Source organism: Pteronotus mesoamericanus, unplaced genomic scaffold (genome assembly GCF_021234165.1).
Source record: "Pteronotus mesoamericanus isolate MK-2021 breed Mesoamerican mustached bat unplaced genomic scaffold, CSHL_Meso_final scaffold_232, whole genome shotgun sequence".
Classification (NCBI taxonomy): domain Eukaryota; kingdom Metazoa; phylum Chordata; class Mammalia; order Chiroptera; family Mormoopidae; genus Pteronotus; species Pteronotus mesoamericanus.
Genome location: NW_026555311.1, coordinates 26,014,083 through 26,032,790, shown reverse-complemented (window position 1 = coordinate 26,032,790; position 18,708 = coordinate 26,014,083). Strand labels below are relative to the sequence as shown.

Genomic DNA, 18,708 nt, shown 5'->3' with positions numbered 1-18,708 from the left:
ATTCTATAATGATCTCTAAGCACTCATTTAAGATTTATCTTGAATAGTTTTCCAGATATATGCAACATTAAAATGTTTACGTATCTATGTCACAAGAATATTGAAAATAATGCATTTCCAGCACAGTTGGTCATCCCTTCTATGTGCTCTCTCTGGTAATGACCAATACAATATGATGGCAGAAGAGAAGGTTAAAGTAATGTCTGCTTGACTCTGCTCAAAGGACATAAAAATCTATGGCAGCTTTGCAATAAAAGACCTTAATATAATAGGGTAACTTGTCCCTATAAATTCTTTCATTGTAGGCAAAAAAAAAAAAATCCCTAAAGTAATGGAATAGTAAATAATTCATATAAAACTCTATGAATTACCTTATGTTATAAACAAACAGTAAATGTATAACATTAGTGACTATTCTATGTTTACATTTTCTAAGTGCTTATTTTAATTGAACTTTAGCACTAATACACATAAGTGTTATTCTGTTTCCCAGGTTACACTCTCACTGGAATCTGAAGACCAGGTTGTTTAATTCAGGATCTGTATAAGTAGATGAAATTCCTGTCTAGCTCTATTCCAATTCCCAAATTAATCTTGAATTAGGTAGGAAATTATAAACAAGTGCAGCATTGGTCTTGCTTCCTTAATCACACTCCACTCAGACTAGTTCGATTTGGATTAGTCACAACTTTTCCCCTCTGTCTCTACAAGGATTCTACGTGTACTTACACTCCCAATGAAAACATGCCCAACTTCTCCCTCAGTCTATTTCTCAGCTGTAGCCCCACGTTCCAAGGCTCTGTTCTAGCATTCTGTCCCATAACTTTGATTTGGCTGCCATATGGAAAGTCCTATCTTGTTTGCCACCACTCCTCTGGGTTTTCAAGTAGCCAGGGCATGCCCACTGGAGAACAGAATCTTAGAAACCAGCTGCCTGATAGGTTCAACCTGCTCCTCTGTCCAGCTTCCCAGAGTAACATTTTCACCATTTAGGACTCTATCTGGGCCTCTCTGAGATGGAAGCTTCAACACAACAGTGCATCTGACAGGTCACTGCTGCCTGCAAGCCTGGCCCCAAACCCAATCCCTTTTAGACAATGGTTCCAGTATCAGGTGGTGATCCTTCCTTTTTGTCATGAATTTAGGAATAAAGAAATGATCTTCTCTGGCCCTGTAAGTTTAACTTGGCTCCCTTATGATGGTTCCTTGCAGTTTTGATGCCCTTTGGTTTGGTAGCTGAACGCATCTCTCCCTCTCCCGCCTCTCCCTCTCCCATCCCCAGCAGTGCAGAGCTGCTACAGAAACCGTCCGTAAGGCTTCTGCACTCAGCTGCTTTCTCATGGCGTCTGAGAGAAATAAAACTGTGTTTTTTAAAAATGGTCACCTTTAATGTTCTTAATTTCTCTTTTCATATGCCTTGAGACACAGTTAAACTATTCCTCCTTAGCTTGTGAAAATACTCTTAAAGTTTCTCTGTACCTCTGCTCTCAGGGGTTGCAGGGTGAAAGCCACCCTCTGGAACATAGCAGGATCTCTAAACTGAAGAATCTGGTAAGACGCAAGGCAACGAATCCTCGCTATTTCCATCTTCCCCTCCAAGAGAGCACAGGGTAAATATTCAAATTGATTCCCACAAATAGCCCCAAATGTCCCCTAGTTTCATAAGGATAGTTACAATGAGGAATTTGAACTATATCGTTTGTCTTTATTTTGATTAAAATTAATGGCACTGGATTCTCTAACACTTGAAATGTAGAGGTGTGTATATATCAGCAAAAAAGAAAACATTTTAAATCTTGTAGGAACTAGATCATTTTCAGTGATTATTTTTAATGTTGTAGTATATTCCTGCAGTTTCTTGTCCAGCTAGTCTTTTTCACGGAATACATATCTGTCATTACTAATATGAAAGCTAGTAAAGCTTTGTATGTAAAAGTCATTATAGTGATAGTAATAACTAATAGAAATTTATATGACACTGGCTGCCAAGTTCTGTACTAAACACTTTATGAACATTAACTCTTTAAATTCTCAGATGAACACTAATCAGTAAGTAGAATTGTTTATTATTCTTGATAGAAAAAAGAAACTGAGTGGCAGAAAGATTAAAAAACTTGACCAGACAGTAAGTGGTGAAAGAGAAATTTAAACCTAACCCATCTTTTATACCTGTGAAGATGCATACAACTCAATATGTTGCGTGGTATCTTTGCACTTTTGATGAATACTGAGAGTTAGAATGTCTCCCAATTTTTTGTGAAACAGCATTGACATTAAATGTGGCCTTTGTGCTCTATGTGGGACATGTGATTTTATTATTCTAAACATTATTTGAATAAAAACTTGGTAAAATTTGAGCAGTTATAACTTCAAAATCTTTATGTCCTATTAGCCAGGTAGACAACTATTAACCTTAACATATGATTTTTATATTTTTCCACTTCATGATTACATGAATAATTTTCTCTCAGTGTTAGGGACAGCATTCATATGCGCTTCTCTTTTCATTCTGTACTGTGGCTCTTTTGGAAATGTGAAAAGATAGCCTGTGGCATGATTAATAGATTAGTACACATAGCATTTCTCTGCTCTTCTTCCTACTCTCCTGAAGCCATCACATTCTTTTCCACTTTCTCCTCTAGCCCTAACTCCACTTGCCTTTACTTTCTTCCAATGAAACTTATTTTTGTTTCTTCTTGTCTTTGAATTTATCTCCCTCTCTAACATGAGCTACTTAAAAGTTATTTAAGGTCAGATATTCTGATGACTCCTAACCATGGACATTTTGATTATTTCATATTTCCATTTGTTTGGGCTGTAGAACATACCATTCCATTATAGCTTTGCCATGTGTCTGTAAAGAAAGGTCATCTTCCATTAAAATATGTCCACACGTGATAACAAAGGCACTAATTCTAAGGATATTGCGGAAAGCATAGCGACCAGTGCTTCTACCATCCTTAGTTGTGACCTCTGTGACACATTTCATAGAGCAGAGAACTAAGCTTGTCCCAGGGTCAGGATTCCACCTTATTCACTGCAACATTGCTGGCTGTGAAATGTTTACCCTTGTATAACGAATGATCTCAGTCAAGTTGCTAAATACTTGCTTGTTCTGTGTGTTAACTGATCCTTTCTCCTTGACCTTCAGGCTCAATAATGTCTTTCTCCTCCAATTTGAAGTCTTGTGTTGTGGTATCCATACCACAACATCACAATACTGAAATGGTTGAAAAAATGGTTCTAGCCATCTTAGTACCCCAAATTTCATCTTTTTATCCTTCAAAGGAATTTTTCATAAAAAGTTAAAATAAATTTAAAAGCTCATTAAGACTCTTGATTAATATACTGTTATAGATGCTAAGCAGTCTTCTCTTTCATAGGCAACATAATTACAAGTGAATTACAAATGCAGACTTTATGACACCAATTAAACTCTAGGCCACAATACATTAAAGACAGATTATACATATTACATTAGATGTAAGGGAAAATGTGCCACAAAATTTGAAATATCAAAATAAACAAGGAGCAACAATTTCAAATAATTTGTTTGTCTAAAGTTTTTTTTTTTAATTGTGCAAATACGTTTGTCTCCATTTCCCCTCCACCACCCTCCGCTTCCCCACCCACCCCCACCTCCCACCCTCAATCCTTCCCCACTTTGGCTTTGTCCCTGGGTCCTTTACACATGTTCCTTGATTTGACCCTTCCCCTTCTTTTCCCTGTTACTCCCCTCTTTCCTTCCCTCTCGTTACTGTCAGTTTGTCTTTTTATCAACATAATCTAAAATATTTTCTTGAAAATCAACAGAGAAAAATATTCTCATACTTAATTTTCACATGTGAAATTTTCACACCATACTTTATCTTACTTATTTCATTACTTCATTCTATCCCAACAATATCTTTGAACGTATTTCCCAAGAATGAGAGATTAGAAAAGGTTCTATTTTTTTAGTTGTAATACTGCTACTTTTTTAGTTTTAAGCTTACTATAATTATACTTAAAATATTTAATTTTAGGACTTGTATTTTGTAAAAATCAAATCAAGTGAGTAAAAATTAATTTGAAGCAAAGTGAAATTTCATCATTGTAAAACTGCTCAAGAGAGCAGATCTTAAAAAAATATTATCGAGGATTATACACTTGCTTCCACTATTGGGAGACTCCTTTATCAATGAAGTATTTTCTCTGAAATTTTTGAGTGCTTCAGTTGTTATCAAAAGTAGCGTTTTTAAATATTATGTCTATAAAATTTGATTCTACCCTACCCTCAATCCCACCCATCAGAGCTCACTTCTCCATGAAGAATGAAAGGATAAGAATTATGTCTGTTTGAATCTAGCATCTCTGACATGGGCAAGCATACAATGAAGCAGAGGAAATGAAGCTGAAACAATGCAAACTATGCTCGAGCAAGAATAGTCAGGGAACAGAGAAGGATACAAGAAAACAAGCGAAAAGAGTATTTCAGATAGAAGAAGATTTAGAACTAATTCAAACAAAGTAATTTAAAAGTATTATGTAAAAGAAAATAAGATAATTTAGCACAGGTATTCTAAAGATTTTGATGTTTTGGGGAAAATGTAACATTGCTGATAGTTAACATTTTAAAAAGTAACAAAAGGACAGTTCCAGCAGGAGGCCTATAAAACAATGGGGCAACAATACCCTATTTGTGCTGCACAGCCCAGACTCCACACAGAGAAAAGGAGAAAGGTTAAAATGTAAGTGAGTGAAGAAAAGATATTAAATGACTGAAAAGTAGTTTAAAAAAAAGGAAAAAGAAGAGAGTTATGCTTCTGGGGAGATTCTTAAATTGCATCCAGATTTAAAATATAGAGCTATACCTTACTGTGGTATTCCTTTTAGAATCAACCTGAATAATGTCTTTATTGGAATACCCAGTTTTTCTCATCTAATTTACGCAAGATTTCATAAAGTCACCAATGGCCTGGCATAAGCTTTATAGCCCAAATATTTTTGGTACTACACTTTACTAATGGCAGGCAACTTTCCAAAGATATAGAGGGAAGGTAACTTATCCTCTATTACAGTTTCTGCTACTTAGTTGGCATCAGGAGAGGCTGATAAACACAAAGGAGGAGTTGACAATTTAATAAAAACAAATGGAAGAGTTTCATGGACAGCTAAGCTTTGTTGGACTAACTCACCACCTCTCATAGAAAATCCTGCAAAAGAAATGCATTTAAAACATAAGTAGAAGAAAATAACTTATAGAGGAGAAGTAATAACTTTGTGCCTTAGGAAGTTCATGAAGGTCCATTTGAGTGTTCTAAATCTCTTAGTTTTCACCACTGAGCACCCATTTGCTATGATCTGTTTGTGGAAGGAATGTTAAAGAAGCCTAGGCCTTACCGCCTCCACTTCGGCAGGGTCATACCAAACATTGATGTATGGATGCTGTAAGGCATCGTCCACTGATATCCTCTTGGCTGGGTCAATCACTAGCATCTTTGACAACAAGTCCCTGGCTTGGCTGGCTGGAATGATAAATGAGAAAAATAATTAGTAAAATTTTGATTTTGGCAAAGAAATTTGTTGGAGGGAGAAGAAATGAAAAAAATAAGTCAACTAGCACCTTCCTCCTGACCATCACATAACTTTACCAAGTGATTAGGGAAATGCAAAATGAAACAATGAAATACTTTTTTATCCATCAGATCTGCAAGAGTAATAGATGGTATAATATCCACAAATACCAGGTAATTTCATTCATGTTGGTGGGAACACGAATTAATTAAGATATTTTAGAAGGCAAATTTGGCAGTATCAAAGTGTAAGATGTGAATATCTTATGACTCAGAAGTTCCACTTTTAAATATACAGTCTAGAGAAACAAGTGCACATGTTCATGTAACGCATACAGAAGGGGAGTTCGCTGCAGAATTGGTTATGGAATAAAGTTTTAGAACAGTCTAGATTTGCATTTATAGAGTAACTATTGGCCTTTGATAACAACCATACCTTGGAATTATATTTGGCAATTTAGAAGAATGCAGTAGCTCTCTCTATGAGATCTATCTGGAAAAAGTCCAGCCATTGTTAATAAAACAAGAACAGTTTGTGTAACATTGATGTAACCTGGCAGCCAAGGCGAGTAGACTGCAATGCACATGTGTGAACAATGATGACTTCACTGTACTAGTCAGTGAGGGCACTAGGCGCCATTGAATGAGCATGTGTACTGTGTGGCTGTCGCATTCAAAATGACTGAGCAAGTACAGAGCAATGACTCTGCATCAAATCTTGTGTTAAGCTTGAATGTTTCCTGCAGAAACTATTTGGATGATTCAAAAGGTTACAGCTATGGGCAACTGGTGATTGGCAGCTTCATCAAGACAGTTTGCCCCCAGCATGCTTCACATCTGTGCAGGGTTTTTTGGTGAAACATCAAATCACTAAGGGGACTCAGCCCTCCTACAGCCCAGATTTGATGCCATGTGACTTCTGGCTTTTTCCAAAACTAAAATCACCTTTGAAAGGGAAAAGATTTCAGACCATCAGTGAGATTCAGAAAAATATAATTGCAATTGTAACTGTGTGAGTTCCCAAGGTTTATTCTTCGAGGGGACTGAGGCATCATTGTCCTATGCACTATGTTTCTTGTATCTTGTGTCTTCTTCAATAAATATCTTTATTTTTTCATAGTACATGTCTGGATACTTTCTGGACAAACCTTGTATATTCACATGGAGATGTTAAGTGGAAAAAAAAAGTTACAGAATGATCTATAGATCATGATACTATGTGTACAAATCTGCGCTTTCTCAACAAAACAAGAAATATTTCCCTCTCTATATTTTTGTATATATATGCCTTGAAAAGGTCTATAAAGATAATCAAAAAACTGAAAATACCTCAGAGGAGGAGAGAATATGTACATGTATTGCTCACATAAATGAAAATAAGTTTAAAAGGTTAGTTTTTAAAAAGGTAGTAGATGGAATAAGTGTAGACAGCTGATTTTTAAAGCTTTTCTGAGCTAGGAAAAGGGCTAAAGCAGTTAAGGGAGGCAAGAAGGTCAGGGTTGACATTTCTGAGAGTGAGACAGATGAAGATGACTTCAACGGGAGCAGAAGCTTTAAGGACAGAGAAGAGAGGGCAGATTTTGAGAAAAAAATCCACAAGACTTAGTAATCAAATTGATGTGGAAGATTTGGTTCAGTTTATAAAATACTAAATGTTTATTTATTCACTGTGTGCCTGGCATAACGTGAGGGGCCAAATCAAATTTGTTTCAAAAATCACTTAGGACGTTCTCAGAAATGTCCTAAGTTAAAGAATTAAATTTTTATTTATATTATACTTCATACAAATTTATTCCCTGTCCCCATTCCTGTGACTGAGGCATTATAGAATCTGACAAATGACTCTCTTTTTTTAATTACAAAATCATAAGCATGTAATTCTATAACATAACAATATCACATTCAAGCACACCATATGATATTTGAGCTGAAATGTTCAAATTAAAACTATAAATTATTATGCCCATATTATTACCCTACCAACCACACTCAAGCAGATGTTAGTTACTTCTGCCACACCCTGCATTATCCCAATTTTGTGGGAGAAGAAAATAAGATCTGTTACTAAAGTTCATGACTATAGACATAGTAGAATGAAGAATTACTTATTAATGACAGTGTTTATATTGAATGTGACATGTGTAGGTAAAATCTCATTTGTCACCCTAAATTTTTTTAAAAGGCAGTTAAACTTTCCCTAAAATACAATTAAAACTCAGACACCTGCTTCTCCAAGATTTTATAACAAAAATATTGTGTTGAAAATATTTCCCAGGTAATTAAAAGAATTGAAACAATGATTTCAATATATAGTACGTTGGTCTTAGAATTACACTGCAAAATAATTTTAAGATTTTAAGTAAAGTCCATGAAATAATAAACCTGGACTGTTGCATACTTTGGTATTATCTAAATATCCAGACAATTCTAAAACCTTTCACCAGGTGCCCTTTGGAAGAAAGATACTTTAAGAAATACCTCTCCAGAACCAGAATATTCCTCCAAATCAATTAGAAACCCTTGGCGGAGTCCTAGGACTCCAGTCTCTAGTTAATCTCCTGCTGTATTCCCTTAGCACTTGCACAGTGTTGATTATATTCATGATTATAACTGTGTTGCATTACTTTTTAGATACCCTTACAATAAATAACCATCATAATAAAAAACTCACTATTATACGGATTTCTCAGCCTTAGCCAACAAGTTATTTCAAGTATATTCAATGCAACAAAATTCTAGTAAAATAATAAAAAAAGAAAGAAATACCTCTCCTTAAATTGTGGTAGTTCAAGTTACAGAGGTGTCTCTACCATTTACTTATCTAGCCCATCACCCACATGGTGCTTCTGAAGTTGTCCCTGAGGGGCTTACCTTTGAGTTTATTGTGCTCAGAATCAGCGGGAAAGAGGGAATCTGGAAAGAGCTTTGGGAAGGTGAGTCCTGCATACTTAGGCCGATTCTCCACATAGTTTCTTACTGTAGGTTGCAATTTCTTCATGAATTCCGGACATGGTGTTCCTAACTGCTCAATTACTTTGTTCCACTGGTCAATATCTGAGAATCGAATAGTTAAGGGCAAACGGAAGTACAGGCTGCTAGCTCTGGCCTTTCACTAGCTGGGAGACTAACTGATTCTCAGATCCTGGCCACACATCAACGCAACTGGAATTTTAACAAGCAACAAAAGACAAGCATAAAATCAGAATTGTAAGGCAATGAATCCTCTTAAAATTTTAATTCGCTTTTGGAACATACACACTATTGGAGAACTAGCATCACTTAACAAAATAGGATATTGTGAGATAGTCTTTGGGTTGTAAAGGTGAAAATGTATTTAATAACACAAAAAGAATTTCTTATGTTAAGATAAACTTCTATATAACCATGTGATTTAAAAGAGAAAAAATATAGTGACATCACATTTTTATCACTCAGTTACCTCAATCATTTATATCTAAAAATGACAAATACACAAATATTTTAATAAGAGCCATTTAATTTTTCTTAATTTCTCCATAAGATTTTTGTTCTTTCTTTCACTACCAAATAGGAAATTTCATCATCTGTTAATATTTTCTACTCATAGGCATTTCTCATGGGACCCAATTTTTGATAATAAAATAATTCATTAATTCTTCACCAAAGACTTAAAAATTTTCTATTTATCAAAGTAATCACAGTTTCGTAACTATTTTCTTAGTAGTCCCTGTATCCCTGAATATTAAGAAGAAACTAGGGTAAAAATCAAATGATCAATTTAAGACAACAGATTTCCATCCAAGTGCATGAATTTCAAAAGTATATTAAGCATGCAGCATTCTACAGGAAAAATATCAACTCTATGAACATTAATAACCCCCCAAATGGCAGCTAGCTCTTTGACAGACATACCCACTAATTAAGATTCTCCTTTTCATTTGTCATTAACATTTGTGATATCAAAGACTTATGAATGATAAATACCTCCAATGAAAACTCTGAAGAACCAACTGGAAGAAACTGATTACAAAGAAATTCCTTTCCCATGTGTCAAGGAGTGATAGTGCCTTAGAAATTCTTTTTAAATCCAACACCATAGGCAGTGTTCTCCCTTACATTGTCTATTCTTCTACAACTCTATTCCTTTAGTAATGGTAAGGAATTCATTTCTGCTAATGTAATTGGCAATACTTCAGGGAACTTACCATAATATTACTTGAGGTTTGTAAACTCCTTACCTCTAGCTATTCAATACAGTTGTACTAAAAAAGGTCAGCAGTCCTGATAAAAGAGAAAATTAACTATTTTCAACAATAATAAATATATAATGCAAACAAAGTAGATGGGACATTGCACACATAAAAATCAAGCCAATTTGCAAATACTCTTCTACCTCCTTTATAATCTGGCTGAATAAAATTTAAATTATTATATATCCTTTTAGTTACTGGAATGGAAAAGAGACCATAATTGTGCAATATCAGGAAACGAAGTGAAAGTGGAAAAAACTGAAGAATATTCATGAGAATATAGTAATAAGTCAGAATACTTAGAAACAAAGAAGCTAAAAAATTTAAAAAAGATTAATGTTAAAAGTTACTGTTACACAAAAACTTATGTTAGTACTATAGATATAGTTAAGCTTTAACTGCTTAAATAAATTTAAATAGAAAATATCAGTACAGCTAAATAAATATCAAATGCTCATATTGGAAATTATGAGAAGAGGTCTACTGTTTAATAGTGTTAGGTTATCATGTATTATCAAGCCATCATTTAATGACTGATCAAACTTCCTTAGAATTTTACAGATGATGTCAAACTAAAAATAGGAGCAAAGCAGCTGTCTATTTTCTGTAAAGGTATCTTTTAAAAGTCAGAAAAATACTCCCAACAAACTATATATTCTGGTTACATTTAGCTAGAGTTACAGAGTTATTCAGTAAAAAAATTAGTTGCTTTTAAAGCAGCATTACCAAAAAAATTCCAGGTTATTTTCAGAGTAAAGTTTAAGAGCAATTAAATATTGTGGAATTTGTTAAATAAGAACAGTTAAAATGTTTCTTTTTATAAGTTATAATTAAAGCTTATAGAGGCACTCAGTGAACATTCCTACCTTAGATTGCTTTTAAATAGAACACAATTATGGTCCTTGATGTAATTGCTGACAGCAAGTAGGGAGACACAAATCTTTATTATTGTCAATGAAATAGTTGAGTGTTAATACTTCAACTATGTGGTACGATCATCTTTAAACGTTTGTGCCTTTATTTTAACCAAACCATTTGAAGTTCTTTCTTCCCATAAAGATGAAGTTGTATTTAAGTGTTAAGTGCCTCTTTCCCCGATGTTCACAGGATCACAAAATGAACTACTATGTTCAACTACATATACTTAGTTAACCACACGATTTTCCTTTATAATCGTAACTACAAATAGAAGCCATGACTGGAAGTTATATCTCCTGACTTTAAGTCCAATGCTTGTTCCAAGGATTCCAGTAAGGAAAAGGGAGAATTTGAAATTGTTGTGGTAGAAATCGCTTTAATTTAGCCATGAAATTTATGGTATGTTTGTCACAGGCAATTCCCTTAACGACTGTCTCTGAAACTGCCTTCTTGAAGTAGCAGGTCAACTTCACATAAAACAATTAATTTTAGTAATATTTTAAATAGAAAATGAGGTGATGCATGTTTTTAAAAAATTAATCATCATGTTTCCACAATCTTTATATTTTTAAAAATACATAAAATAATAACTAGATTTTTATGCTTATGTGTTAATGTTAACATGGTAAATATTTGTTTGAAAAGAATGGTCAAAAGTATTTTTGTAAAAGGATTTATTTGCTATAGAACTCTCATAAGCCATTGTTTCTATACTAAATATATCTGCATCCAACTATTTACAAAATCCAGCCTGTATAGTCATCAAAAAGCAATAAATGTGTTTTATATTTTTGATTTACCATTTCAGTAAGAAACCATCACCATTAACATATTTATCAAAGGCATTTAATAGAAATTAAAATTGAAAATTATCATCTTATAGGAATTATTTGACAGTCAATTTCATATTCTAATTCTACATTCATTACATGAAATAATCATATTACAAAAATCTTTGATTTTATAGAGTATGATAACAAGAAAAGATAATGTGTAAATACTATTAACTGTCTTCAATAAATAGTATTGTAATAAGAGAATAAAACAAAGTTAATATGGATTGTAAAAATGAATTATGTGAAATCTTAAGATTGCAAATTATTCATTAATTTTATCAGTTAGAGAATTTATATTTATGGGTGCCTTTCACTTTAACTTCCTGGGTTGGGAACTTTCTAAAATGTATCACAAACTGCCTTGAACATAATGTATGAAAAATACCTTTTTTCATGTCTATTTTAGGTAATAACGATGAAAATAATTTATGCAATGCACATTCAAGCTTTCAGAAGCTACAAAGTGGAATCAAAAAGAGTCTTTAGTGGCCTCATTCTACTATGCCCTTTAAGGAACTCTATCTTTTTATGTTTTCTTCCATAGTTGATTACTTTTTGTTATTATCAATATGATTTCCAGCATTGACACTTTTATAAATTCAGACTTGATTTCTCCTCTATTAGAAACTTTATATGCAATATTTTGTGCAAAGTTTTCTGAGACCTATTTATAACTTAAAGAATATCAGTGTTTATGTCCGAATTCTTAACTATGTTTTTAAAGATTATTTTGCCTAAGAATAGTGTCAGGAGAGGTTACTTTATCTGTCAAGCCATCTATCTGTCGAGGCACTGCACTGTTATTGTTCAATTAGTAATTTCTGCAATGAATATGCAATAAAGAAATAGAAGTGTGCATGCCATGTGTTAGGCATCATGATATATCAAGTTCCCCAACTTGAATATTTATAACATGTGAAAATTATAAAATTCAGATCCTTCCCCTCTGCCTATTGATCTACTTAATTCTGAGTCCGTAGTTCTGATATAATATTATTTTTAAAAAAACAACAACAAAACACTAGCCTTGGCTCATGTGGCTCAGTGCATTGATCACCAGCCTGCAAACTGAAAGGTTGCTGGTTCAGTTCCCAGTCAGAGCATATGTCTGGGTTGTGGGCAAGGTCCACAGTTGGGGGCATGTGAGAGGCAACCGATGGATGTATCTGTAATGCAATGCAGTTTCTCTCCCTCTCTCTCTCTCTCCCCCTCCCTTCTCCTCTCCCTAAAAGTAAATAAATAAAATCTTAAAAAAAAACAACAAATACCAATATTAATTGTAATTCAGATGGCTCTAGGACTCTGTTTTGAGAAATACCAATGTAGATTATACTAACAGTCTCTTGTCAATTACTAAATCCAGATTTAAGGAAAAAATACTGCCTTAGCCAGTGTGGCTCAGTTGGTTGAAGCAATTCTCTGTCAGGACACACGCCTAGGTTGTGGTTCAGTCCCTAGAAGGGGCGCCTATGAGAGGTAACTGACAGACGTTTCTACCAAGCATTGATGCTTCTTTCCCTCTCTCCCTCCCTTCTCCTGTCTCTAAAATCCATAGCATGTCCTTGAGTGAGGACTAAAGAAAGAATAAAATGCTAACATATTTCAGTTGTATGATGCAAATTAGGATAACTTCAAATTCACCAAAAGTTTATTCTCCATCTATTTTCTCTGAAAAATGTAGGAGTTTCACCTAAAAAAATACTTTAAGAAAAGAAAAATCCTAACATTAATCCCATTTCTCCATGTAAATTTCCTGAAAAGACCATGGGAATACATTTCATGGCAAACATAGGCTCCCAGCAGAGGAAGAAAGATTCCATCCATCAAAATCTAAGGAAGAATTGAAATTATATGTTGTTATTACCTGTGGTGTTCTATTCATAGAAAATACAAAAGCTACTCAATATAAAGTTCAAAATATCTGACAATTTATTTCAGTAATTACTTCATATTTCTCTATGATAAAATTTGCTCTCAAAATAATTCTTACTTCTGAGAAGTTTAAAGATCAGAAAATATATATATAATATATATGACATATATATGTCAATATTATATATATATATATATGACAGAGTTCCAGAATCAGATTTTCATGGTTATGTTGAGCTGTTTTTTTCCTTTAAGAATATTTTTATTTTTTTCCTATTTGAAAATTTTCTTTTCCTCACAAAAGTACCCCTCAAATTCTGGTAATATGATACGTGAACAAGTGATTTAATATATAATTGTAACTAGCATTTATTTTCATTATAAATGGCCATAGGAGGAAGAAATATTATAAGCCAGAGCACATCCAAAACTCAAAAAGGACAATATGAGTAAAAGACTATTTGTTCACTGGTAAAAGATTGCTGGTGGGATACTGTGGGACACAAAATATCCAAAGGCTGGTATTTGAAGTATGACATATATGGATCTTAGTACAATCTGTCTTATAAATGTATTTATTATAATAATCTATATTTACTTATAAAGCAAAAAAATGGAAAGACATTTCACATATAAGCAAATCGAGTACATGTGTCACAATGGTGGAATTTTCATTAAGGTATTAAAGGTTAATCTTTGGGCCCTCTTATTTGCACAGGCCCTTATAAGACTCTGCACATAATTTTGTATAATATTAATTATTTTGTGTAATATTAATTATATGAAATTTTGTATAATATTTATTTTTTACATAACACCTTCTTCAAATTGTATGACATCCTCATCCAACAGAGACCGGATCTGTCTCTGCATTTCAAACTGGGAAGTAACCTTTGACATCTGTGTTTTATAACTGAAAAATATTAAGGTTCTTTTATAATTGGTAAATAAAATGATTTTAAATAAAGGAGCTAATACAAATAACTTATAACACTGACAGAAATAGAGAATTCTATTTAAGGAAGCCGTAGTGACCCTGCCCTCTGATCTGTGAGGCCTCGTCTGGACGATTACACCCATTTCTGGGTATAACACTGCATGAAAGGGAGGTGAAGAAGGTACCATCAAGTTTTTATGAGGTCAAGAACACCTGCCATTTTGTCAAGCAGACACGACAAAACATTTTATGTTTAAACTTAAAAAAAAGCAGAAGACAATCTATGGCTCCCCGCCCCCCGCTTCATCCTAGCATTTTGATCTCTCATCACTCAGCCATTATCACCTCCTAATATACTGTGTCTTAAATTGTACATTTTATTATATCAAATATTTCATGATGTCATGATTTTTGTGATGACAATTTTGTTTATTGATATATCTCTGGAGACAAAAAGTGTCCAGCACATAGTAGGTGCTCAAAAAAATATTTGTTGAATAAATGAATGTCTACTTTATGTCCAATCAGAATTTTTTTAGGAAGATAATGTAAAAAATAGGGGAGAAAAAATATTTAAAGAAACAAAAGCTGAGAAATTCTTGGAAGTGGGGATAGTTTAGAATTTGGAAAGTAGAGTGAATCTCAAGGGAGATAAATAAAAGGAAATCCACACCTAGTCGTATGGTAGAGAAACACCAAAAATCCAAAGACCAGAAAAAGAATTGTAAATGAAGTCAGAGAAAAGGGAAAAGCTATCTCCAAAGATGACTATTAAATTCACCAGCAATATTGAAAACATTAAGTCAGTGGAATAATATCTTTAAACTGCTGGAAGAAAATAAGTGTCAATGTCAAATCTATATCCAACTAAACTATCTTTAAAGTAAGAGAAGCCAATAAAAAAAATAGAGTTTTATCATCAAAGACTTCCACTAAAAGTCTTCTAATATATGTACTTTAGGAAGAAAGAAAAATAATATCAAAATAAAGGACCAAATTGCAAGAAGTAGTGGTAAGCCAAATAAAAAATGGTAATCAAAAGGGTGAATCTAAAGTAATTCTACCTATACACAATAGAATTATAATATTGTCAATTTATGATGCTAAAAAATAAGAACAAAAAATTAGTGTGCTAAGATCCTTATATACTCAAGCAAAGGATTTTAAAATGTCTTAATTAAAATAGCACTTCTCTACAAATTGAACTATAGATTCAAAACAATTCCAATAGAAATACCAATAAGAATATTTTTATAGAAGTTAACTAGCCAATTTTAACATTTTTTATCGAAGAGAAGTAATTCATTAATAGCTAAGATATTTCTGAAAAAGACCAAAAAAATAATAAAAGAGGAGCTCTAACCTTACCTGATATAAGCCCATAGTATACACTTATATTTATTAAAAAAGGGTAGCAGTGTCTACAGAGACAAAAAGAATAGAATATGGAACCCGGAATATAACAGCCTTCCCCTAATATGTGGAAACTTGTGACAGGAGCAGTATCATAGATCAGTGAAGAAAGAATATACTGGTCAGTAAATGGAAGTAGAAAAAAAATGGGATCCTTCTTTCACACTATGCATAAAAATTAACTACAAGTGGACTAAAGGCTTAAATGTAAAACATTAAACTTTAAAACATTCACAGTAAATTTATAAGACAATATAAAGGCATCAAAGAGTTCTTAAACAAGATATAAAAATATATGAAGCATAAAAAGCAGATTGCCAAATTTCAAAATCACTGTAAAATAAAGTGGGAAAAAAATCTAAAAATAGCAGAGAAGATATTTACAACACATCAGACTGCCAAAGATTAGGTGACCAATTATATAAAGAACTCCTAATAATAAATAAAATAATACAATAGCAAAATATGTTTTAAAAAAACACTTTACCAAGGGAAAAATGCTAATGTCCAATAAACAAGAAAAGACACTTAACCTATATTGTAGTCAAGGAAAAGGGAATTAAAGCTCTATTGAAATAATATTTTATATCCAAGAGACTGGTGACAAATTAATTAACCAATATGACAAAACCAGAGTTGTGAGGTTGTGCAACAAACAGTTACACCTATATACTGCTTCTCTGGAAATCAATTTGATGCTACACAGTCAAGTTAAAAATGTGCACACCTATGAGCCTGGGCATTTATCAAAAAATCCCCAAAAACCTTGTTCATGTGTTTCTAGAGACATATATTCCTACCATCACTGTGTATAAAAATAAAAACAAAAATTAAACATAGGCCAAAGCCTATTTATAGGAGAATGGAATAGCCGTAGAATATTCATAGTCTGGAATACAATACAGATATGAAAATAAATGAACTCTGTCTAATGTATCGATAAGAGTAAATCTCAAAAATATGTTAACTTTTAAAAAAGCAAGTAATAGCATAATAATGATAATATGTAAAACACATAAAACTAAACCATATATTGTTTAAGGAAGAATATGTATGTCGTAAAAATATAAGGGAAGCCAAAGAGATTATAAAAGCATGTATTTGGGACAGTAGTGACTTCCGTGAAGAGAAGAGAGAATACTATTGAAGAGGCACACACAAAAAGATTCAGGGGAATTTATTGATAACGTTCTATTTTTTAACCTAAGTGATAGTACATATGCTTATTCTAATGATCTTATTCAAAAGTTATATATTTAATATTAATTTGCTTATATAAAATATCCTGTAATTTTAAAAGTAAAAATGTCTGTTATGATGAAGTTCATTAGGAGAGATCCCAAAAGAAAAGTATCTCAATAGCTGACATACTTGAACAAAATTCAATTAATATGTACTAAAAATATATATCTACTAATAAAGTAGCATGTAAATATATAAAATTTTAAAAATTACTTTTGGCTATCTAAATTTCTCAATTCTGAAAATAAAGTACTGAATATATTAGGCATAAAAGTTAAGGGGTATAAGACCTTATTAATATTTTAAGTTTTGCTGTTATATTAATTTAATTATTAAGAAGATTTGCATAGTTCATATTGCAAGAACTTTTAGAAATCATTTATTTTGGGAATGTCTTCATATAAATGAAGATGTGTTGATTAAAAATAATATGACTCCTTATGATGCATTATACAGATGCATAGTATACATAGTGTATATCTCCAGCTCCCTTTTAAAGCTCCAATTTAATAAACTCAACTATAATTTTAATGCCACTTCAGATAAGCCATTTATAATAATAGGAAGTTTTTAAAAGTAATAATATCTTGCATTTTAAAAGGTTAATTTCATGATATTCAGTTTCATAAACTGCCTGAAAAAGACTGATTTAAACTTTAAACAACATGTTTGAAATCATTAAAAGTCTACATCCTATCCTTTGAGGAGATGCTTTAGAAAATAATTCCTGTATGCTTGAGAAATTTACAAATGTATCCCGATACAAGAGCTCCAGGAATAATTCAATATCAAATACCAAGTGCAAGCATTGAAAAGGCATCTAATGTAAAACTTAAACATTAGCAGCAGCCTAAAGCTTTACTTGTAAAGGATTTTGATACTCAAGTTAAGAGGTGATACCCAAGCAACTTCTGCCAAGAAATGGATTCTAAGAAATGTTAATTTGTATTTAATAACTCGGTTGTGAAAATCAATCAGATTTTCTTTAATAGAAAATATAACAAAAGTTATGAAAATCAATCACTTTAATTTACAGGGGTAATAGTCATTTCAGTCATCAATTATAGTCAACCACAATGAACTTCTGAAAAAGCTGAGTACACAGTTAACAGGTTGAGTCGATCTTCATCAAATGTCTTAAATTAGCCAAAATTTAAGTACTATTTCATATTTATGTCCAAAGGCCAACTCAAGTTGATAATATTTTTTGAATCAAAGAAATTAGTTTTTTTATCTAATAACATAGTTCTCAACAGCATTAACATTAACATGAATGTGGTAAATTTGTAGATGTTATTTAATAAAATGTGTATGTAGAAAACAACTGCAATAGACAAAAAAAATTTTAAATAAAGGTGTTATATGTAAGATTAGAAAAATGTTTTTAGTAATAATGAAAGTTAAAGCAGTAAAGCTTTATTTTTTACTAAGTAAAACATTTTAGTTTAAGTTCTTTCAGTCAAGAAAAATTAAATGAGGTCCTAATTCAGTCATTTCCAAAACTGATCCTTTAATATAGAGTATGCATGTGTGAAACTATATCTATAACCACATATATAATATATTAATCCTCTAAGTAATTGGCTAATCATAGTATGGTTAGGATATACTGTATTAGAATTGGATTTACTTTAATTATATATTAAAACCCCATTGTTATTGGTTCAATTTTAGTTTTGACTTACAATCATTTAAGAAGAGATTTT

At 32.4% G+C, this 18,708-nt stretch overlaps 1 protein-coding gene across 11 annotated transcripts in view; it reads right to left on the bottom strand.

Moving 5' to 3' along the window:
- The window catches only part of MAPK10 (mitogen-activated protein kinase 10), a 324,322-nt gene that overhangs the window by 46,558 nt on the left and 259,056 nt on the right, over positions 1-18,708 (bottom strand). For all 11 annotated transcript variants that reach the window (XM_054591772.1, XM_054591774.1, XM_054591779.1 and 8 more), the window contains 2 exons: positions 8,427-8,609; positions 5,383-5,507 (listed from right to left, as the gene is read on the bottom strand). In XM_054591772.1, coding sequence (XP_054447747.1) covers positions 5,383-5,507; positions 8,427-8,609 — 308 coding nt within the window. The remainder of the gene's footprint in view (positions 1-5,382; positions 5,508-8,426; positions 8,610-18,708) is intronic.